This window comes from Pteropus medius, unplaced genomic scaffold (genome assembly GCF_902729225.1).
Source record: "Pteropus medius unplaced genomic scaffold, Ma_sr-lr_union100, whole genome shotgun sequence".
Taxonomy (NCBI): Eukaryota; Metazoa; Chordata; class Mammalia; order Chiroptera; family Pteropodidae; genus Pteropus; species Pteropus medius.
In genome coordinates, this window is record NW_024354502.1 from 14243972 (window position 1) to 14269506 (window position 25535).

The window sequence follows — 25535 nt, forward strand, 5'->3', positions numbered from 1 at the left end:
GATCTAAAATAAATTCCATTTCTACTCTTTTAATAACTTAATAATTGATTTGCAAGGTATGAAAACATAAGTTCTGATTCTTTATTAGATTCTCCTATATTTGTTGAGTGAATCAAAATCTGCATACCAAATATTAGTGAAAAGTTTGATTTAGAATTCTTAAGGAACTAGGCTATAACTAGACATACCACAAATACTGGCCATGATACCTTAAATTTTGAGAGTGATGAACTTGGACCTGAACTACTTGTTATGGGAAAAACTATATAATTTAGTAATGCTTTGGTATAAGAGAGTGCCTAACAACTTCAGTAAAAGATTTGAAAAGATCTCTTACAATATAAAGAAAAGATCTGTGATTATCTATATTCTATATTTTTCTCTCCCTTCTCTCTCTCTTTTCATCTCTGATCAAATTTTATGTGAAATTTGCAACCTCTTCCCTTATAAATTTAAGAGGAAGAAGCTAGAAGCAAGATTATAAAATAAACTGTCATCATTTTGGGGGGAGGAATAAGGCAAAAAAATAATTCCAGTATCAAGGGGGTACAAATTCATTCATTCCTAGGCTTATGAATTAGTTTAGAAAGGCCTATGAGCAGAGGCGCTAAAACACAGTTTCAAAAAATCTGCAATGTATGAGAAGAGCTATAATTTGGATCATTCAGCAAATTCACTCCTCTCTCCTTCTTCAGGGCAGAATAGATTGAATTCTTTGGTCCATGGGGATATTAGCAGAATTGACATTTGCAAAGGCTTGAAGAGTGCTTGCTGGAGGAAGCTTGTGGTTTGGGCCTCTGCATTGTCAATGAAATGAGGCTCCCCCAGGTACCTGCTCTCCCTTCAACCTGAGCCCTGCAATGAGCACATGTGAAGCAACCTGAACTGGAGAGGAGCAAAGTCCACTGGATCCTCACCTCGAAGCAAAGCCTCCCACTTGAGCCTGGCCTAGATCAGCCAACCTAGTCTTCAGACATGTGAGCGAAAATAAATGATTGGACGTTTCACCTATCGAGTTGAGAATGGTCTGTGGCGAAGGAATAGTTGACTTATATAAGAGCTAATTAAAATCATCCAAATTCTCTAGAATTTATTCTTATTTTTGCCAGAATAAAACTCCACTGAAGTTTGCTGATATATGGAATTATATTTGAATCTGACATTTCTTGATAATTCAGTTTCATAAGTAAAACTAACTTTCATTTTCAAAGTTCTTTGTGTTCATCTTAAATTTTTTCAGCTACAATCATTTTCAGTATGTTCATTTGAAGCATTGTGGACTGAAATGAAGATTCTTGGATATTGACATTCATTTAAAAAAATAGGATCATAATGAGTAAGTGTCTCAAACTAATTGACTCTCTGGTCTAACTTTATACATATATTCACTTAAAGATACATCATCATGTGTGAGATGCTTTGGTATGTGTATAATTTTACTGATCTAGTAAAATTGTTGAGCTCTTGATTCACTTGGTATACATATAAAATCAAAATAAGTGATCTATTTTTATATTTTTAAATTTTAGTAGTAAATCATTTCAGTTGACTTTAATGGAGAGAAAATAAAAATAGCCAAACTTGCCTATTGAAAGTTGATTTATTTTTTATGTCACATTAAAAAGCAGAGTGCCTGGCATGATGTTTTCTCTGCTCTGGAGTTTGGTGTGAGCACTACAACTACTTCCATTATAAATCACTACTTAACGGAGTCCCTGCTATTTGCAATGTCTTGTGTTGGGCTTTGTGGGTGACAGAAAGATAAGTTTACAGATCTTGCCCTCATGGTGTTCACAGGTTAGTAATTAAATAAAAATCTTAATTCTTGAAGGGAGTAGGCCAGAGGGCACAGGGAGACTGCACAAGGAAGTTACGATCTCATGAATTCAGAGATATTAGACTTTTTTAATCAAAAAGAAAAAACACAAATAAACAAACAAAAACTTAAAATTATGACTACCACCACCTCCCCCAAAAATGAATAATTAAAGGTATACATACTTTGTCATGTTGTATTTTTAAAATAACTTACCTAGAAAGGTTGCACATTTCTAAGTGTTCTGTAAAACTATCTTAAACTATGTCTTATCAAATACTTATGTGCAGTCCACTCACGTCTGTGCTGTAAAGTATTTAGGGAAATGATTAAAAGTGTATTGTACATAACTACTTTATGACATAGTAATGAAAACACTAAAATATTATCTCGCCAGAGAAAATAATTTTATTTGCTTTTGCTGTTTTAGTTCCTTTTTGTTTTAGCCTGTCAATTTTTAATTGAAAGAAAACATTCATAGATACTCTGCTTAAAATACTGTTTATTGTGTCATGGTCTCTAAAAGATTAAGTAACATTGCATTTGGGACATCTAGTTATGAGATAAAAAGAAATGGTTTCTGAGTTTATGTCATTAAGCCAACGAGACAGTGGGTGTAACTATAACTCAGATAGTAGGTATATGATCCTTTTGATTAAGTCTAATGACTTATATCATTATAATAAATGATAGAAATGGTGCTGCATACTTACTGGTTGCCCTGCAGATCTGCTGTCCACCATTCTCCATGAGTTTAGAGAGTGAGAAGTACAAGGAGGAGAGAGGGAAGGAGGAAGGTGAAAGCAAAGTACCTCCCTGACTTTCTCCCTGTGGGGAAGTAGGAGGGTTCCAGCATCTCTCAACCAAGGGCACACCTCGGTCAGGCAGCCTGCTCCACATAGCTCTGTGTGTGTCTGGGTTCCTATAACTGTTCCTTCCCCTCACTTTTTTAGGCCAGCACCTTTGTCCTATTAGCCCTTTGAAGAGATCCTTGGTAGCTGTTCTCTGGATGCTGGAGATACAGGTGGAGGATGCTGCAATGCACCTGGGGTTCCTGGTCTCAGTAGGAGTATTGGGATCCACAAGTGGCAGGAAGTAGCACTTAACCATCAGATATATAGGTCGGTTTAATTAACACAATAACTATTGACCAGAGGAATAATCAGAATATTCTGATCTGCAGGAATTTCTGGTAATAGCTGATTGATCTTGGGGTTCCTTAAAATGAAGTACTTGGGTAGCGAGCGCACTAAGGTGATGTTTGGTATATATAGAAAGAAAAATTAAATGTCTTGGGGGACTAAAATAGTAATTCAAGTTACCTAAGTGGAAATTCACTGTTTCTTACCTATTTCCTAGATCCTAGCCATTTCACAGACTGGGAGCACCCCTTTCTCACTGAGTGGGAGGAATCTGTGACCATTTATCAAGATACTGCATACTAAGGAGAGGAAACTGTCCAGACTTTCCAAGAGTTGTTAGATCCTGGCTCTGAACTGATACGAATCTTCAAACACCTTAATAGCCACTGTGCTTACATGGTCTACCAGCCAGAGTGGGAGCTTATGAAGGCCAGAAAAGAGATTGCATCTCCACTTAGTCTCACAAGTGAGTCCAGTGAGGCCAATGACTCATCTTCTGGTTATAGTAGGAATAGATACAGAACTCTGTGAGAATATATAGTGGGAATAAATATAGAACTCTATTTGAAGGGCAGAACTTGAAATTCTTATAAGAAATATTTTAATAAGAGGATCTGATAACATGGATTAGAACCACAAAATTCCAGCATTCCCTCATTAATTTGACATGGGTAATTTTAGCAGCCATAGTGTGACTGGTATAATCATGCTACAGATTTCCAAAATTTATTTGGCATAGATTAAGATGCATGATTTTAGTTTCAAATCGCAAGTTTCTGCCTTGTAAATATCATTAAATGTGGATATTCTGATAGAGTTTTTAAGTAACATTATAAATGTATTTACAATATATTGAAGAAAAATACTTAATGTTGACAGTACAGGAGGAGAAATAAGTGCCCTGGATTCTGTTGATAGTCTCTTTCTATACTTTTGGTTCCTTATTATATGCTTAGATTAGACCTTGATTATTATAGTTTTGCATACTGTTATCAAAAAGCTACATCATTTAGATTTACATTAAAAATGTAGAAAACTATATTCAATAATGACCTGTTTAGCAAATCTTTATGAATGTTTTTTCTATTTTCCAAAATCTGCAGTCCACCGAAACAATATATGTGAGAGTGGATTAATTGTAGATATTTTGAATAATAACTCTTAGACAAATGATGGCTAAATGAATGGATGGAAAGATAAATAGATAGATATATAGATCTAAGCCATTCAGAGCAGGCTAGATCAGGTATAACGGGAGTAGATATATTTAGTAACTAGAAGAATTCCCACATTGGTTCCCTAACTAAAGGAGTGAGAGAAAATCTAGACGGAAGGGTTGAGTGAATACTCTAAACATCATGCCTCCACACCCCCTTACCAAGATAAACTAAAACCAATTCCAAAACCTTGCTGAGGGAAATGCAGATATTAGTGCCATAATGAAAGATCTGGGAGATGCAAGGATCAGAGTTCCCACCACAACCCCATTTAACTTGCTGGTTTGGCTGGTGCCAAAGCCAGATGAATCATAAATAATGACAGTAAATTAATACAGTCCAGTCAGGTAAAGATGTTAAGCATACCTGGTGTTCCAGATACAGTAACTTTTCTGAAACAAACCAGTACATCAATAGTCTCTGGCGCTGGTATGCAGCTATAGACCTAGTAAATGCTCCCACGACTCATTTCAATCAGTACAGATAATCGAAAGCATCTGCCTTTGGAGGCAGGAACAGTGGTATATATTTATTATCTTGCTCCAAAGGCTTTGTCAACCTTCCTGCTCTGTGTCATAATATTGGCTGGCAGTTCCTTAGTCAACAGAATATCGTGCTGATCCATGCATTTATTCAATATTCCAAATATGCCCATTTTTGTTTGTTTGTTTCCTGCCTGGCTTCTAACATATAAATATTATGCTTTTCCAATATTCTAAACAATGAGTGACAATTCAAGAAGATGATGATAAAAATTGAGGAAAATATATTTAAATGAGTGGTTTAAACTATTCTATTCCACTTACCAAAAGAGTCTGAGAGAACCACATCCTTTTCAAGCAGAGACACTGGAGAAGGCTTGTTGAACGCTAGTCGGTGGAAGCTGACGGAGGCGTCGCAGACAGACCCAGGGAACCCCATGCTCCACTCGGCTTCTTGCGTGCAATGAGAAGGGTCCAGCAATGAGCTGTGTGGAACAACTGTGTGCCCTTGGTGACCTAGGAAACGAACGCACACAACATCTTTCCTATTTCATGTTGTAAAACTAAAAAATCAAACTGTCTGCAACATAAAAATACTGTCACCCACAGTACTGCTAATAAAATCTAAAAGTCCTGGCAAATATTTTTGGAGGGTGGCATGGAACAAGAGGACTTCATACGGGGGCTTTGCAGCAGACCCTTTGGTTAGAGAGTTAATTGCGTATGTAGCTGAAACACCCATGAGAGCCACAGTAGGAGATGAGAAGTGGGATAAGTAACTTGGTCAGAGATACACAGAAAAATTCAAATCCAGGCAGTCTAACCATAGAGCCTGTACTCTTAACCAATGGACTGCCAACTAACATTTAAAATCTAAGCCAAATTAAATAAACTAATAAAGTTACACAAAGCTTTGTATATTAGAACCATCCAAGTGTTCTCCCCCTTAAGGCCACCATTGGAACAGGAGACAGAAGTCAACAACTACAGTTGAGAACTCAGTCTGTTTGAATATTGAGACAAATCTTCCATCTTTCAAAGTCTTTCAAAAGTAAATTGTTAATATCTGTAGTTCACTCTCTTTTAAAGTATTATGCAGTTTCTCTCCTCTCTCTCTATCTATCTCACTTGCTATCTCATTTAGACAGGTTTTTAGCATTAGAAATTTGTAAAAACACTGTTCTAGAAACTATGAATAAACTATGAACACAGAAAATGTGGCACATTCTGAACTTGAAATGGTAAAGAAGAAAATTTAACCTAGAGTTAACATATTCCTTAAACTAATTCCAAATTCAGAATTTAGATTGGAAAGAAAAAGGTTAACAGCAGGCCTGTAACTTACTACTTCCCTTTAAAGTATTTGAGCAGACTATATCCAGTCTGTCTACATTGCTAATGTAAATAAACCTGGAATTTATACATTTATGGGGCACAACTGACTGGAAAATTTGGGTAGTCATGTAAGCAGTTTCTTATCTGTGTAATTAACTGAGTATAAAATGGAGGTATTCTAAAACTGAAACGGCTTCCTTTTGTAATCAATACTTCCATACACATTGCTCAAAATTTGTTGTTAATTCAAAACCAAAATGCAAATGCAGGAAAAAAAAACATAGTTGGAGCTGCATAGTTTGGGGCTCTTTCAGAAAAGAATGTCTCATCTGTGCCTAGTGTTAACCTATATCCTTAAGTCATTAGCAAAGTTTGGTACTGGGTAAGATCTGTGATTCAAGTGAGTCCGCTTCAGCGATTCAACTCTATGTTAACACAAACACATTTCTAATGTACTCTATCAGAAATTATAACATTACCTGTAAGTGAACCATCAACATCAATCAGTACCACTTCATGTTCCCATCGAAAGCCAGCCTTGTTTGGTGTGTGAAAATACTGGATGTCAACAAATTTTGCACTCCAACCTCCACATCTGTCATTACAAACTCCAGTGATGGATGTCACTCCCAAAGCTACACAGTTGGGACGGTCAAAGTTCATAAAGTGTACAGAAGATACAGTCAAGCCTTCACTAAATGGGAGAACCAGGCCTTTCGTTGTGCAAAATGCAGACCCCATTCCCAGTTCATCAAGATGACCAACTATTTTGGCATTTTTAATCATTGCTCCATTGGTTTCACCCCATCCTCCAACATAGGGAGCCAGGATCCTCTTGGTCTCGATTCCAGCCTCATAATTATTTATCATCACAAAGTTATGGAACTGAAGGGCACCTCCATTGACCCATTCGGCTCCTTTCTGGCAATTCCAAGTAGTGAGTGAATTAAATATCGCAGGTACTGGCACTGTAGAAATACAAGATCCTGTTTGCATGGGGAAATATTCTTCAAATATCCACATTCCGAACCAACCTTGAGAATGAACAGTGTTGTTAAAGAATTCTCCAAGAGGAACTCTTTTTTGGCAAATGTTTCGGTCATAGGATGGCCCATCGGGGTGGTTGTTCATTCGGTACCAAAAGCCAAAGTGAGTGCCACCAGCAGCTGCATTGTGCCGTATGGTGTTGTTTGGGTTGGTAACCCAAAATGCAGCCGGAGTCACATCATCATTCAGAAGACTGGTACTTTGCTGTACAAATACTGCCAAGTTATATTGCAGGATATTGCCATGTTCAATACCATCTTCTATAAAAAATGCTCCTCCCTTGATATCATATATGATATTCCTCTCAACCAGAAGGTGATGTGTGTTATGGATAGTAACGGCTCTGTTATAGGTCTGGTGAATTGCACAGCCTCTTACATAAGATTTAAACTGTAAATCTCCGAGCAGGTGCCAATGTATCGGATATCTCCCCAACCGAAAAGCCTGGCCAGCATGGAAGACCTGTCAAGCCCAGATCACAGCTATTTAGTGATCGCATAGACACAGACTTTATCTAGCTCATATTTCTTGTTTAAATATAATTTCCAACTTTATATTATTTTAATGCATTTATACTTCCTATATTGTTCATGTTTGTCATTTGAAAACATCTGGCCCCCAGCCTACCTTGTTTTATTTGTTATATAACAGCCCGTAGTTGATACCAATGAATTAATGAATGAACAAAAGCCATCTTTGACTCTTCTGCTTTTCATGTTGGTCTATTACAAAACTTTTATGTTAGCAAAATAAAACCTCTTAAAAGAAAACATTCTTTTCTCCTTCACTTTTATTCTTATACAATAAGAAACATTTCTTAAATGTTGAGAAGTGTCATATGTGCTTGATCACAGTCTTTACCACAATCCTATGAAGTAGCCACTTATCGTTAACTTCATTTTACAGACTAACAAATGCCATTTAGAAAGGCTGAGTATCTTGTTCATGGTCAAAGGCTTCATTTTAACCCAAGTTGGTCTGATTCCAGAGTCAATGTTCTTATCAACCATTCAGTTATAGTTTCTTTTAATAAATCTCTGAACTAATTGAGTTTATGTTCTAGAGGGGAGATAAAAAATAAACAAAAAATTAGATAAAATGTTAGCAGCTATGAGTAAATAAAGGAAAGCAGGGGTTTGACAGCTATTTCAAATAAAGCTGGTGAGGAAAGGCATCTTCGAGAAGAGAACATTTGAAGAGAACTGAAATGAGAGTGTGAACTGCACAAGTATTTGGTGGAAAAGCGTTTAAGCGGAATGAAGAACAAGTGCAAAAACTTGGTACAGGAATGTGCTCAACATGGTCTGGGGACACCAGGAGGCTTATGTGGCTGCACGGCATGAACCAGGAGTAAAGTCACAGGAGATAAAGTCAGAGGCCAGCTGGGGACGAATCCTGTGGGTCCTATAGAAAGAACTTGGATTTTTTTTTTTTAGGTGTAATATGAAGCCTTGAAGGGCTTGAGCAGGGTGCAACAAGATCTGATTTATGCTTTAAATTTTTTACTTTGGCTGTGGTGTGGAGATTCTATTGGAGCAAGGGTAGAAGCAGGAAGATCAGTTAGGAGAAACACAATGGTCCAGGTGAAAGGTGATGGTGGCGTTAGGGATTGGGTGGAGGTGGTGGAAAGAGAGTGGATTCAGGATATAGCATCTTGTGAGCAGAGTGGATAGAACTTGCTGATGAATTTGAGGAGGGGTATGAAAAAACGGAGAAATAAAATTTGGCATGATTAAACGGGTAAATAATTGGGTGTATTAAAATGGCGCATCTTCTTTCCCAGATTATAAGTAGCATTTGGCAAACAGCATGAACTCAGTACACACTCATTACATGGATAATGAATGAGCAAACTATTGTCATTTAATAATAGTGCTTCTTACCTCCACATATTCTATTCTTCCAGTTACCATGTTAGCACCAGGTACAGGCGCATGAAACATAATGCAGCCTCCAAACTGGTCACTTCCAATTTCTTCTCCAAACTTTCCTTGGAGACATGTCTGTGTAGCAAATTCACCTTTAAAAAATATTTTTAAAACATCATAAAGAAAAACCATATCAAAATCCTCTAATTACATAAAGATTTTTTTCTCATATCAAATGATGTCTTTTTATTAACATAAAACTTTAACCTCATTCTGGAACATAATTATTTGCATTCACATCCTTTCCTCCTCTAGACAATGAGAAAGGTAAGTATCGTGTCTTATCTTGCATTTCTTAAAGTATTTACTACCATATTTTTTAAAAGATAATAAATAATCGAATGGTTGAATGAAAATTGATAAATGTATTTTGTTTTACAATTTGTGAAGCTTTTCCCCAAGATTTGGGGATTCACATAATTAGTGCAATCTTATACTTGTATAAGCACTAGAATATGCATTATCTCACTTAATTCTTGTAACTGTAGTAAGTAGGTAGAACAGGAAGTATTCTTATTTTAAACAGGATGCAATTTGGTTTAATGGACATTGTGAGACTTGATGCAGATGAACTGTGATAATGGAAAAAATTAAATGGAATAAGCACTGCTAAGAGAATCACTTAAAATAGAGTCAGAAGGCCATAAGGGAGGGGGCCTTTGTACATCTTGTGCCTCGGTTCTCCAGCTGCTATTAAGCTGCTAAACTGTTGCTAAACTCAGCTCAACACTGAGCCATAAACATCTTGGGGTCATAAACATCCTAGAGCAATTGCTGAGAAGACACATGGACTCAACCTTCCTCCCTGTAGTTTTCACCAGCCTTGTCTGCATATTGGAACAAACCAATCCCTGTTAAGCTAGCCAGTGATCATTCATTTGCATGAAAGAGTGACATTTTGTGCCTTTTGTCTTTGTAAATCTTGTATTTCTTTGTTCTCAGAGCACAGTTTGGGTTGCTGAATCTGTGTCTCTGGAATTGTAATCCTTTGCTCAAATAAATGCTTTTCATCCTTTAATACAGCCTAAACTTTTTCTTGGTTGACAATTGGAATCAGAACATAGGACATCTGACATTGTATCGAATGAGCTTTGCCCAAAATATACTTCTCAATGAAGAAAAAGCTATATTTAAGCTGTATCTATTATTTAACTGCTTACAGGATTGTGATGGTATTAGTGATTACATAAAATATTTAAGAGACTTGTAAAATATATTGTGCTATATACAAGTGTGTACACACACACACACACACACACACACACACACACACACACACACTGTGGTAAACATCATTACAGTTCACCACTATCCAGTTCTCTTCTACTTCTAGGTGTACCAGGGTTTGCATTAACTCTCTTCTTTAATATGAAGCATAGCTACAAAATTAGTTCTGACTAATGGCCCCTGAGTAGAAGAGACACCTGCCACTTCAGGACCAAAGTAATTAGTTGCTGGTGCTCAACTCTCCAGCCATCTTGTCTTCTGTCTCAGAGACTATGGAGGCCCGTGTTGAGATGGAGCTTCCAACAGCCTAGATCCTGAAATAATCACAATGAGCAGAGTGCCCCTGTGACCCATACTGCACACCTGAGAAATGAACCTCTTTCATTTTAAATCACTGAGATTTGGGACTTATCTATTACTAGAGCATACCTTAGAACAGCATTTCTCAAATGGGGGCAATTTTGCTCAAGGGAATATTTTTACAACGTCTGAAACATTTGAAATTGTCACATTATACCTGCTAAAATTACCTGTGTCAAATCCTTCAGGACACGCTGGAATCTTGTTATTCCACTCTGCATTATCGGATCCTCTTATTAAAATATTTCTTGTAAGAATTCCAACTTCTGCCCTTGCTTCAAACAGAGTCCCATCAGGAAGAGTAACAGTGATTCCTAAATGTGTGTAATTCAGTGGATTACTTAGTGTTATATTTATGCCATCAGCAGACACAGATGCAATGGTCCTTTTTTCATTCTCTTGTTGACTGTGTCTATAAAATTTTAACAAAAAATTTCAAAATTAATATAAATCGACATAACATTATTTTGGTGTATTAGTTTTATGCTATGTTGTACACTTTGTCTATAAAACAGGAAACTTTATTTGTCATACAATACTCTGAAGAGGAATTTGAAGATGGTGTTTTACTTTCTCAGAGCAACTGAATAAATTTTACAGGCACCTTTCAATTAAATATTTTTCAAGAGCTACACTTGTTCATAGAACTTCACTAATTTCTGTAGAACTGTAGTCAAAAGATCTATTCATTAGAACATCCTATAGGTGGTGTGGAAAAGGGGTTTGCGCTGGGCTCTACTGAATTCCTTTTGATAAGAGGATACAGAGATTTCTCTAGAGAAGGTTTTAAAAAGCATTTTTTTTCTTTTTTATGTTCTGTGTGCCTAAATACACCTTTCCTTCCTTTGTAATAATAGCTAACACTTATATAGCACTTATTTTGAGCCAAGTTCTACTCTAAGTGCTTTATACATATTAATTCATTTAATTCTTACAGTAATTCTGAGATAGATACTGATAGCATTCCAATGTTACTGAAGCACAGAGAAGCGAAATAATATGGCCACAAGCCTAGTAAGTGGTATTGGTGCGAGATGGACCCAACAGATTGACTTTGAAATAGTATTCTTAACCAATTGCTTTACAAACTCTCAAATAGCTTTTACCAATGAAATAGTGAAGTATAAATTAGATTTGGTGGGAAACTTAATTATTGTTTCTTAAAATATTTTTATTAAAATATTTTTATTAAAATATTTTGTTTCTTAAAATATTTTTATTAAAATATTAGTATTTTTATGCTAAATACTAACTTTACTCTTCAATTTCATACAGAAAAGCTATAAATGAGGACTTTCTGTTCTATTAGTAATCTCTATCATTTTGCCGCTTTTTATTTTGCCATTATATAATTAAAATCTCTTCCAAAGACAGAAAAAATCATCACTTATAAAGCTAAATATATATTTAACTCTTCCTAACATCTGCAAGTCTATTTTTAACTTGGAAAATGGCAAACTCAAAATGCCATCTTGAATTTTAATTCTAAATTGAGTCACGACCTTGACATAATCTAGCTGTTTCTTGTCATAAATTACTATTTGTTCTCTGACATCCAATTTTGCCATTATCCATAATTTGGACAATAAAGCAAAAATAAAGCTTCTTTTGTTCCCTTTCCCCAATATTCTTGGTGTAGCTATATTAGTTTTGTTCCTTTTATTTATTTGCTAAAATATATAATTAAACAGAAATTGAGGGTCATAAGCAGTTTCAATTACAAAATTAAGGTCATGTTAATCATCACTCATTCTATGATTTCTTTCCCTTTATTCAATCATTACTAACAATTTTTATCCATGGGAACCACTGCCAAGAATGTAAGATAACAAGAGTTCACTAGCTTCCTTCAACCACATTTGTTAGTGACCCCAAAAAAGTTCATTTACATTTTTGCATACATTAATATATTTAGCTAAAGCGCTCAGTGAGAGGATTTCAAATGACTTTTAATATCAGAATGCTTTTTGTTTCAAACAAAATCTTACATGGGAGCCTAACCATGAAAAATAACCAAAATATTTTATTAGTACAGCAGTTCCTTGAATAACATAATTTCATTCAATATTGTTTCATTATAATATTGATGAGATGCCATAGGAATTTAACTTTTGTTTATATTGATTAGCCTATGGTAAAACTGGTTTCATTATACGTCATTGTGCATAAAGTCACAGAACCTATCTATGACTTTAAATGAGAACTTACTATAAATATTTATTTCATAGGTTCAAATTAATACTCTTTCTTATGGTAAATTCAATCAACGAAAACAACTCACCTGGTGAGCCAACATTTGGCAAATACATATTCGGCTGGTCATGTTCTTTATCAGTAGTTTCAAATTTAAGTAAGATAGTTGTGGGCCTTCTGAATCATCCTTCCTTTGCATAGTTAAAAAAAACTCTGAATATAAATCAGAATCATCAGGCCCAGAAGACATCATACCTGTGTCCTGTGCTTGCAATTACAATCTTATCTCCTGGTTTCCATGTTACTGCTTCTTGTAAAATCAAAGTCATTTCCCCTGCCCACGCGGTATGAGCTAAACGAGTCCAGATCACAGGAACAGGCAGACCTGGAGCCAAGATATAAACAGTATTTCTTCAAAGTGTTTCCTTGGTTATTGAGAGCTTCATTTATATAAATATTTTCCTGGATTGATCGATTTGGGGATGGCTCATTTTACTTTAGCACTTCATACCTTTCTCAAAACAGAAATGCTTGCTTTATAAAAGTAATAATCAGGTTTATAATAATGTGAGTGGGTCTATAAATTTATAAAACATCCTTCTGCACCAATATATTCCATTTATGACAATCTTCTTTATATGTACTCAATATAATCATAGTGTGATACTATTGATAAAATGGGCAGAAGCCTATATTTGTCATTGTTGACAGAAATTCCTTAAATTGATCATCTAGAGACAAATGAAATGTGTAAATGTCTCGAAATTCCATTAGTGTATATATTTAACACAATACAGGACATTTATGATCATAAATGGGATATCATGATTATATATTCTAAATTTATGAGATTATTGCAATATAGAAGACTTCATTGTAAAAAGGAACACACCACACTTCCTTTAAATAATAAGTCACCCTGATACTTCAAACATAAGCAAAATTACTGTTATTTGCTAATTTTCCAGAATATAGTTATATAAAAGTATAACTATGAATTTACAGTTAGATTTCAGAAAGAGCCCATAGACAATCAGTATGAGCTGTGGTCAGTGCTAAATTAGGCACATGAAAAGGAGTAGGGGCAAAGGTGTAGGGAAGGCTCAGAAGAGCTTCCCCAAAAGTGACCTTGGTTGTCAGTCTTGGTCCTATGTAGGGCTGGCCTGATTAGGAAGGAAAGAGATGAAGAGGAATAAAAAGGGAATATATAAAGACAGGAGAAGCTTGGTAAGTTTTCATTTAGAGAAAGTTATGGGAGGATTATTACTGGTTCCACGGCTAGTCTCTCTTCAACCAACTTCCTGAACCCTTTTGTAATCCCTCCAACCCCATCCCCAGACCCATTGTACCATGCAGATCCAGGATGCCCTCACGCACAGCCAGCGTTTTGGCGCCATACACTGGGAGCTCAGGAGATCGCAGGTGCCCATGCAAGGTAATGACCGCCTTATGTCGAAATGGTGATGCTTCTGTTCCAATCTGTAAGGGATTTCACAAGCATCATTCAGAAAGTTAAAACCCAATATCCACAATTCAAAAGTTGTTTTTATTTCCTCCCTTCTCTTTAAAAAATGGCTTGTTTAGTTGTCAGTATCTTTTTTCCACAAGATGAACCTTAAATTTTCTAGTTAGCCAAATATACTATGCTAGAACTTTTGGAAAGTATACTGAGTGACTTTAGCCACATCTCTGAGCGATTTTTTTTTCTGCTCTATTTCAAATTCTGCTTTATTGTAACACGCTATTATCTTCTCATTAAAAGCATAAGATTATTCTGGAAAACTCCCCCCCAAAAAAAAGTTTTTTATACTAATAGAGACCTATACAAAGACAAACTTTGTGAGAGTCTGGTACAATTAACTGTCCATTTTACACATAATATCTTAGAAAGAAATGGAAAGAGGTTAGCAATGAATATATATATCAGGTTCTCTCATATACCTGAAGAATGCCTCCATCTGTAATTAGAATATTTTCTGCCTGGAGCTCAATGTCAGCTTCATCAAATATTAGCATTCCACCTGTGAGTAATACAATTTTGAAATATATCACAAAGAAAATTAATATCAAAAGTCATTTATTCAATTACACATTAAAATTTAAATTCTCATTCCTATCTGCTATGCATTTCTCATTCCTATCTACTATGCATGTCACTTCAGTTCTTTGGCGACATAAAATATAAAAACTTCAGACAAGACCCAGGAAGTAGTAGAAAATCAAATCCCAGGGCAGATTTTCTCTTGACCATTTGTTATTTTAAATGCTCTTAAGTAGTCAGCCACATAAATCCTAATTCTACAAACACAGCGCCACAAAATATAAATTAAGAATAGAAACAATTAACGTTAAAGAAAAGCACTTTTTATAGGAACTATTATAACCCCAACATTAGCTCTGAATTTTTAGCCACTAATTTGCACCGGCAACATCTATAGTCTGATTAGCATTATTAAAGAATGTACTGAGATACAGTTTTTTTTTATGAGACTGATGTAAATTTGTGACAGGAAAACTTGTCCAAGTGTCCAATAGTTAATAACCTCAAATAACTAAAGTACTGCTATTATCCCAGAAGTTAAAACAAAAACAAAATACAAAGATCTTTCAGAAGCTAAAATTACACAGCGAAGTTTATACACTAAAACACAGAATGTTTTAGTCTTGCCAATGATTATTTCTTTTACATGAAACTGTAACAGTCTTGTTATTTAACTTTCTATAGTAAAAACAGAATATCAAGAAGCAGAGATAACTAATAGTGAAAGCAGGTTCGAAGGCAAAAGTGAGAATCAAGGGGAGTCAGGGTAATTTAATATAGAATTTAAGAAATACCTATGATTTTATAACCCCTAGGACCCACTGTACCAGTGTTTTTCTAAATGAGAAATATCTCTTGCTGCTGTCATCCACTGCAAGTGCACAGGCATGCGCACGTGGGCATGTGCCCACACACAGTTACTGAAACAAGTTTCATTAAATAACCTTTAGCTTTAAAAGATGCTTACTCATATGGATGCAACATATTTTGATACTTTCTATTCTATTTCATTAAAAGATTCTGGTTGCAATACACTAAATAATTTCATACCACAAGTGGACTGTAATACTGGATTTAAAAAACTCAGTACTATAACTTCATAGTAAAAACATAACACAACTATGGATATTCACAATAATGCATTTAGATTAAATTAACTTTAAAGAACAATTCCATAGGCAGAGTCTAATAAGTAGATTTTTAGAAATTTACCCTGAATAAGCAACATTTTCAGAATAGGGGTATTTTGATCCAGCAAAATCGTCTGTCCTTTTGCAATGACAACCAGTGACCCTTCCTCTGGAGGAGACTTCCCTCCCCATGAGAAATTGGAAGACCAAGTGTCGACATAGAAAAAATCAGCATTATTCTGTAATAGAACATGAGAGATTAGGTTTTATCAGAATCCTTCATTCAATTTCTCAAAAAAGAAGAAATCTAAACTCTTAAACATTCCCATTAATAATAAAGTATAATCTACTTTAAATATGTTAGCTTATATGATAATAATAAAGTGAAAAATCCATTACCAATTACTCCACAATTAAATTAAAATCTGAAATAGTAAAATTTTAGTAATAAGCAAAAAATCCATAACTTACTTTAAATTTATTATAGTCACAACTCAGTTATGCTTTTGGCGACATTAACAAAGTAAAAAGCCATTGCTAATCGCTTTACCTCCCATAGATAGGCTGGTTTTCCTATTGGTTGTCGTTACGACGCCCAGCAGCACCCTTACCTGTCTGGCCATGCCAATGCTTCCAACAGTGACATGCACTGGAGCCCACCCTGAAGGAGTGCAGGCGTTTGTCATGCAGATGATATATGTCTTGTTGGAATATTCAACATCACATTTAGCTTCGGCTATGGTGACTAGAACATCCTGCACGTTTTCACTGTAAAGAAAAAAGGGGGAAAATAAAACATTAATGATTTTCTCAGATTTCTAGGTCACACTATTGAACCGTTTTATTCATATTCATTATTACAAAGACAATGATCTTACCCTATGACCCATCGAAGTACAGAGAAACACTTTTTTTAGTAGTAAGAATTCAAAATATTTGTTGAGAAAAAAGTAAACACAGAGATTCAGAGGCCAGGAAATATAACTATATAAGCTAGAAGGTATTCCAGTGTTGCAGAAAAACTGCCTACATTCAATTTATTTAGAAATTCTATGTTGGTCTCCAAACAGGCACCTTTGCAAGAGACTTTCAAGGGTCATTTTGTCTACGTGACATTTTGACCACATTCACAACTTTGTAACTTAATCTCCATGTAAAAATGTAAGTCCAAGGTATTTGTAAGTACTTGAGAAATTAAAATTGCCTTCTAGGATTTAAATCATCTAATATTTTGAAGTCAGCCTTATCCACTTGAAGAATGAAGCAGTACATATGTTTGAGCCAAATAATGAATATATTTAGGAAAAGGAAATCTGGCCAGTTACAATGTAATAGACCTGATGTGTGAAGAGATGTTGCATTCACTCAGTGAAGCAGATCATGGTTGGAGATGAGATCAAACATAATAAGGTGATTTTTACTTGTGACGTTGCTTACTAGGATTTGGAGCAAGTTACCTAACCTTCCTCACCTTAGTCTCCTAAACATAAAATGAGATAAAATATTTAATAAGGTAAGGCAGGAAATTTCAATGGGGTAGAAGGGGCAGGCACAGTGTAAGTACTCAATAACTGTTAGCTTATTACTACTATTACGTGCCTCAAGGGTGACTTTTGAGCAGATGGTTAGATATCACACGACTATATATAAGCACTGACCTGGCATACGAGAAAGCAGGTGCAATGGCTTGAGTCTGGAAATATGCACTGATGTATGTGCACATGAAGACAGTACCTGAATCCTGATCCCATGATTGTGAGTCTGGTGCCCCCTGCTGTAGTGCCTCTCTTGGGAGATATTTCAGTGATGAGCGAAGTCAGTGACATGGAATATGTAAAAGGGGTCTTGGACTCTGACAAATCCTTCCCATTGACCACACTCACATCGCAGGCTTGCTCAGGTCCCTCGCCTATGAGAAGAGGATGGAACTGAGTATAGGTTTGCCATCAGATCCTTTTTCATTTCCAAAACCCTTAAATGATTTCAGTAACATCATCCGTTTCCTAGTCATTTTCACAGGCTATCTGTGAAGTAATAAAGATCTCTAGCAACAGCCCAAAACATCACAAGGTTCATGCACATAAACAACAGGAGAAAAACCCTCAGACCCTCCCTTGGAGCCTCTTCCTGTAGACAGCTCTACAAACCTGCCTGTTTACTTTTCCAGTCCTAGGGGATCCAACATGGCAAATTAGAGCAGGAAGGAAGAAAACTGATAATGGCAGGCACTCTGACAACAGCAAGGAGCGAGAGCTGAAAGCAAGGTAAGAAAAACTACAGAAACACGATACAAAAACGTAAAAAGATGCAGAGCTAGTGTTAAGACAAGCATCCTAAAACCTTGATAAATAACAGTATTGCTGCATATAAAAAAGAAAAATCAGGATACAACCTTTGATGTTGGAATGATAAATAAGCCTAGTCATAAAAGTGTTACATTTTCTTCAATATACTTTGTTTTAAGAAGTCAAGGAAAGAAGACAAAATGTTCAGAAAAGCTTCATCAAATTTCATTAATGTTTTAAAAAATGTTTGCACACTAAACATTCATTATTCATTGAGAATACACTCTTTGGTTCTTCTTAAATTTTGTTAGATAATTAAAATTTGTTGTGTACTTAAAATATCAGATACTTAAACTTTACAATAACCCACTGAATAAGGGTTAATGATATATCTTCATTTAATTGATGGAGAAACTGAAGCAAAAAGGAATTAAGTTCCCTTGACAAGGTGACATAGTAAGTGGCAAACTGAGATTCAGGGGCTTCTCAGAGCCCAGCTCTTAACTGCTAAATAAAAATAAATAAGAGTCATAATAGCAAATCATATAACATCAGGTATCTTTCCATTCACTTTGGATACATTAACTTATTAAGCCTCAAAATAATCCTATAAAGTAAGCTAACGTGCTATTCTCACTTTACAGATGAAGAAACTGAGCACAGTAAAGTTGAATAACTTGCCCAAAGACACAGCTTGAGTTTGATTCTTCCAATGCACCCAGAGTTCACATTCGTGACCATTATACTATCCTATCTTGAAGAGAAATCGAATACTCCAATAAAAACTAAAAATGTTCTCCATTTGGCATGCTTAAAAAAACTAAGAGCCATCAGTTTATGTGATAAACTGAAACACTGCAATTTATTATAAACAATCCAGTCTACTCCGAATTTTATGAATCTTGAAACACATATAAACCTAGGGGGAAAAAAAAAGGTTCTGAAGAAAATGCTTAAAATCAGGACAGTTATAAAGGTGATTCGATTGCCCCGAAGAACATTTGAAAAAAGAAATGAGAACTCTGATCTTAATAAAATTAACCATTTCTCAGACTGCCATTCTTTTTTCTGACAACTTACCATTATTAGGTGGAATTTTACATAATAAAGTTGTACGATCAGATTTAAGCCTATCAACTGCACATTCTGAGCCACACACTAATATAGTGGAATTTTGTGGATTAAACCCAGTGCCTGTCACAGTCATGGTCTGGCCACCACCAAAGCTCCCTAGTGAAGACATAAAAAACAAAATGAATTAAAAGAAAACTTCTTCTATGAATGTAACTTTATTTTAAAATCCGAAATAGAAGTGACATTAATGAAAAGATTCTTAAAACTGAAATTATATTTCTATTATAGCATAGTATTTTAATGCAATAGGATCTCTTTCAAGTATAGTGTTTTAAAACATTCTCTGAGTAAATGTCACATCTGGTCATTTACTTAAACTACTTCTAAGAACTAAAATTTTATTTAAAGGGATGTCACAAATCAGAGTAGTAAAAACATAAATGTAAATTTACTATTTAAGAATAGATTGTTTATATATTAAGATTTTTAACCACTAAAACAACTTTCAAATAGAAAAAAAATATTTATGTAGACATAATTACGAGCCAGTGATGTCTAAACATGATTTAAAAAAATTTCCACATATAACGTGGCCATTTTAAGTAGGGTCAAATTTTAATTAAACTATATAGCACTAAGAGTAATATAGGCATTAAACTGATATTTTAAAATAATTAAGTGGTGCCTTGCATGCTTATTTATTTGATGCATAAACAAAAATAGTGTGTTAAACGAACTATAAATTTTAGCAGTATTTGAGGAATTTTCTTCTAAATAAGTGTTTACTGAAGCAATATAAAATATTTGTAGCTTCCTTCACTCATGACTACCTTGGTTTGGATGAATATTTTGAATGGTAAGTGGGTACTTGAATACAACTGTGGACACAGCAGAGCCTTTTGTCTTATGATGCATCATAACAGGAAACGTGCCACCAGCATGATCTCCAGTGATGCACTGCAATACGCTGGCATTGACCATGGTTACATTACATTGAATGTTATTTATCATCACCGAAATTTCCAAGATGTCAATACCAAAATTAGATCCAGTGATTTGAATTCTGGTTCCTGGCGGACCTTTAAAAAAAGCAAACAATATAAATATATCTAAATTACAACACATATTCCTGTGTTTAAAGATATACCTATCAACAAAATAATATCCAGCATTTAAAAACTAATATAAATATTAACAAAACATGTGTCATATACATTTTGGCTACAATATACATTACAGTCTATGGTATATTAACTATAAGTTATCTCAACATTTATTATTTTTCAGCCCTTCTGTTCATTCTACTGAGTTGTAAGTGAGTAATTCAGACTAGTGGGGAAGAGAGGAGAAGAGGAAATCTAGAGTTAGAAAGTATGAATGTCTGAGCAGGGGGTGGTTGTTTGGAGTATATTTTAGGACTAGGCTTACTGTTTTTTATTTTTGGTACTTTCCTGATCATAGCATCACTTTTGAGGATGGATTATTTTTCTTAATTCGAATATTTTTAGTATATATGACATAAGAAAATTATGATAATTAGGTATATGATCGTCAATATAGAAATAAGGGATTAATTTAAAGACATAGATGAGTGTTGATGTTGATGCCTCGAATAAATGTACACAGAATATAGTACTTCAATCCCTCTGTTTCCTTCCTTCCTCCTTTTGACAATAATGCATTGAGGACATTAAACACATGGAATTTTTCATAGGTCATCCAAATGACCTTCAGACCTAAGTATTAAGTGAGTAGATATTAAGCAACATAACTTGTTATAAATGCAGAGTCACCGAATAGTAGTTCGATTTTAATTCAAACAGTAAAATAACCATATAATTGACCAAGTAAAGATCACTGAAATATACATTGTTATTTTAAAGAGCACAGATATTAATGAGATCTTTCATGTTAGGAATAATTTCAAGAAATGTTTTTTGGGTCTTAAATTTTTAATATTGTCTGACATTTTCACCTTTCAAATGAAAGTGTCGCTCTAAATGTGATCTACTGACTTGTCTCTTCAGTAAATAAAACAGCTCAGTTCTCACTTGTCTACAAGTCTTATAGCTTCAAATTTATTGTTTTGAAAGAAACGTTCAAAGAGAGAGATGGAATAGAAATGGTTTATGGAAATAGCAACATGCCAATATCTAGTTCATCATTTGCAAGACTAAAAATATATGGGGAGAAAGCAAATATATGTCATTGCTATTGTTAATGTTTGCTTTTCAAAAAATTTTTAAATGAGAAAACTTGATGTATCAAAAACATTTCAATAGCAAACTTCCTGAAGGAAGAGAGTACATCATATCCAAACCTGACACGTTTCCTGGTAATATAAAAGACTTTTTGTAAAGGCTAACATTTAATGAGTTTTTTATTAAAGGTATCATTCTAAGTTACATTATATAAATGCACTTCTTTAACCTTATGGGGTAGGTACCTGCATGTATATGGAAACTCATATTTAAAAAATTTATGCAGTTTCATCACTGGAACGTAGAAGATCCTAGATTTGAACCTAGGCACAAGGCCATATTCTCAACCATTATACTACAGCTGACTCTCCAGAATTTATTGCATAGATGCTAAGCATTCGAACAGCTTGAAGATCAGATAATCAGATGATCAGAAATAGCATAGCATAATGACAACAAATCAAGAAGACATCTCAATGTATTCTTAGCTTTGAAAAATGAGTTATGCTAAATAATTAAGTAAATCTGATTTTATAAAATTTTTTCTATCTGAATGAGCCAGTTACCTCTTTAAAAAGAATTCTGTTGTGTTAATAAGTTAATAATCAATTGTAATTTCATTGCAACAAGGTATTCTGAAAAATTCTCAGTGTTAGTAAGATCAACTACTTGTGAATTTGAACAGGTATTTCCTGTGCCATATCAACATTAATGACATAAATTAATTACCAATTTTAGTCAATAGATATCTATTTCTTCTTCATTTTGAAATTAAGTTCAAGTTAATGGGGATTTTGTTTTAAAATAGAAGTTGGCATTTGACTAAAAATTTTAACCCAAGAATTTGCAAAAATAATCACTTAATAGAGACTACACAGAAGTCGAATCCTGTGTATTAACTGGGATCAGTGTGATGGTCTAAAAACATATCTTAATAATCATTTATGAACATTATTCTAATTCTATGCTGATAAATATTACTGATAATATGATATCAAAACAATAAAAAGGCAGGTATTGGAGTACCTGTATTTGGGACAATTCCTTTGAGAAGTGGGGTATCCTCCCAGGCATATGTAAATGACAGAGGCGGATAAGCCACTGCATTAACAAAAATCTTCACACTGACCCTGCCAGCTGTCCTTGCTGGTGTGTAGCAGTAGACTTCACTGAAGTTGACAGAGATAATTTGACAAGGTTCATCTCCAATGGTGACTGTGGTATTACTGGGATAGAAGCCATTTCCTGTGATCACCAAAGTAGTTCCACCGCCAATGCTCCCGGAGGTGGGTGTGACAGATGCTACCGCAGGGCTGCTAACAGTGTGGTTTCCCAGAGCCAAGCCCTTAGTTCCCACCACGACACTAAGGGGATGAAGTCCAGCTGGGAGGGGTGTCACAAGAACAGTGATGTTATTTTCATTAACATCTATTGCTTGGAACCGTTGGCTTCCAATGAAAACAGCAATGTCCTCCAAGACAGTGCCAAAACCCTCTCCCTCGACAAGAACTTTTACAGATCCACTGAGAGAGTTAGGGAAGATTCTTGTTACCACAGTAGTGATGCTTTCTAAGTATGAAAAGCTGCAGTTCCCCTGACACCGGGCAGGTACTCCATGTATTCGAAGATCTACTTTCACAAGCTGTTGTGGTGCAGGAGATGTTTCACATTCAACGGCTGTATAATTCATGGATAGAATTTTACATGGAAAACGACCCATAAGGACTTCTACACCTGCAGAAGAAACTGTGAATCCAGAGCCTTTTATGGTCACTTTTGTCATTCCTGTAGTTGATCCTGCATTTGGCAACACCATGTTGATATTGGGCAAAAGTACAAATCGCCTATCAAATTCATTAGATAGTGTGTTGATAGCAGTGCCCAGGTTGTAGACAGTTAAGGTGACAATTTCCCGGATGCCAACATCCATTGAGTTTTGAGGGTCAATATGACATACTATGGAATCGATACTACTTTCTTCTACAAGACAGGGATAGCTACCAATTGTAACCTGAAAGTAAGATGAATATGAAAACAAGTTAATACATTTCTCTAATACAAAGTTAAATTTTATATTATCAGCAACTACATTTTTAAAAAATTTATCATGTATTAACTTTTTATGCACAAAATTGGTTTGGGGTACTGATTAAGGCATATCTTGGATTAATCTTAAAGCTAACTTATGATTGTACATAAATGTTTATAGCTACATTATTTATAGTAGCCAAAAAGGTGAAAACAACCCAAATGTTTATGAACTGAGAAATGAGTAAATAAAATGTGTATATCATACAATGGAATATTATTCAGCCATAAAAAATGAGGTACTTATATATGGTACAACATGGATGAATCTTGAAAACATTCTGCTTAATGAATAAAGCCGGTCACAAATGACCACTTGTTATATTTGTACTTATAACAAATGTCCAGAATAGGCAAATGCACAGAGACAAAAAGTAGACTAGTGGTTATTTAGGGCAGGGAGGTATGGAGGGTTTGGGAGTAATGTCTAAAGGTTGTGGGGTTCCTTTGGGGGGGTAATGAAATGTTCTAAAATTGTGATGATGGATGCACAACTCTATGAATACACTAAAAGATCTTGAATTGTGTGCCTTAAATGGGTGAATTGCATGGTATGTGAATTATATCATAATAAAGCTGTTAGAAATTGAATTATGAGATTATGGACAAAATATCTTCCTTTTATTTAGTAGACAGAAGTAAAAAGGGATCTTTATAGTCTTACCTTATTTGCACATGTGAGATTGCTGAAACCATTTCCAGTAATCGTTATCAATTCATTTACTGTTCCAGTAGATGGACTAATGTTGCTTATAGATGGTGAAAAGCATCCTGAAAGCTCAAACAGCAATCTATCTGCATTCTTAACCCCGGTATCGTTCAAGCCACACAGGGGTTTTGTTGCTAGGCAGCCTGCCACAGAGCTTTCCAAGTGCAAAATCACAGGTACTCCTTTAGATAAAAGAACTGCCTGTAAGTCATGGATAATATTCTAAAATAAAAGCTGTTTTCGGACTGCCTTACTCTCTGTTTGGATGATGGTGGTTTATATTCTGGTAAACCATTTTTTTCCTCTCTCTCTTTTTTTAAAAGACAAGAGGGCCCCAGGCACTATGAAGTTAAAAGAAAGACCTGGACACAGATGATACAGTAAAGAATGAATATAAAATTAATTTATTTTTCAATTTGTGTAAGGTCAGACCCCATGGGGAAAATAAAACAATAACATATTTTATTTTAGAACACTTACAGAATGTCAGAACTTTTTCGTGTTTTATCTTATTCGAGGCAAAGAAGAATTCTGGGAGATTGGCAGGACAACTTTAACATGGTCTGTGTTTTATAGACCAGCCTTGGGGGGTCTAGACCTACTCAAGGTCATGTGGATAATAAGAGAAGCAGGATTAGACCCAGTCGTCTGCCTCTTACTCCACAAAGGTTATATACACCTGAAGGAACAGAGGAACAGGGTTTCCATCTCTAATTCTCTTACCCTGAGCATATGTAGCTTCAGTGCCACCCACAGACAAGTGCAAGGGAATGTGCCTGGTTTCAGCTGGTAAAACATTAATGACTCCTTGGAGAAATATGGAGTGAGCCTCATCAACATACCCGCTGCTATAATAATGAATTCCGGGTGACGTAAATTGGTAAGAAAATGAACCTGCCATAAAATAAGATTGTACATAATAAATATAAGCAATTAATGCATCTTTGAAGAGAAATTTGAAATGATCCTTCGAATGCACATACAGATGACAGGTTTCTGATTTTTCATACATGTGATATTTCAACAGAAAGTAGTAAGATTGACTCCCTGGCTATACAAGAGCTATCTAGTATAATGAAATTACATTCCAGGAAGACAAGGGCCAGCATTCATTTTTCTAGAAGACCATATCAAGTCTGGCAGAACTTACTAAATTTTAAAGAACTGAAAATGCAATGAAAAATAAACAACACTTAGTTTGTGATCATGAGTAAAAAGTCTAAATTGCTATATGTATAGAACAAAACTCACCACTAATGT

At 35.0% G+C, this 25535-nt stretch overlaps 1 protein-coding gene across 2 annotated transcripts in view; it reads right to left on the minus strand.

The window, feature by feature from the left end:
• Positions 1-25535, minus strand: part of PKHD1L1 (PKHD1 like 1) — a 140147-nt gene that overhangs the window by 46025 nt on the left and 68587 nt on the right. For both annotated transcript variants that reach the window (XM_039853719.1, XM_039853718.1), the window contains 15 exons: positions 24999-25169; positions 24231-24457; positions 22505-23489; positions 20108-20356; positions 19284-19433; positions 17653-17827; positions 16530-16686; positions 16001-16157; positions 14689-14768; positions 14097-14226; positions 13003-13132; positions 10725-10966; positions 8923-9059; positions 6472-7501; positions 4982-5173 (listed from right to left, as the gene is read on the minus strand). In XM_039853719.1, coding sequence (XP_039709653.1) covers positions 4982-5173; positions 6472-7501; positions 8923-9059; positions 10725-10966; positions 13003-13132; positions 14097-14226; positions 14689-14768; positions 16001-16157; positions 16530-16686; positions 17653-17827; positions 19284-19433; positions 20108-20356; positions 22505-23489; positions 24231-24457; positions 24999-25169 — 4212 coding nt within the window. The remainder of the gene's footprint in view (positions 1-4981; positions 5174-6471; positions 7502-8922; positions 9060-10724; positions 10967-13002; positions 13133-14096; positions 14227-14688; positions 14769-16000; positions 16158-16529; positions 16687-17652; positions 17828-19283; positions 19434-20107; positions 20357-22504; positions 23490-24230; positions 24458-24998; positions 25170-25535) is intronic.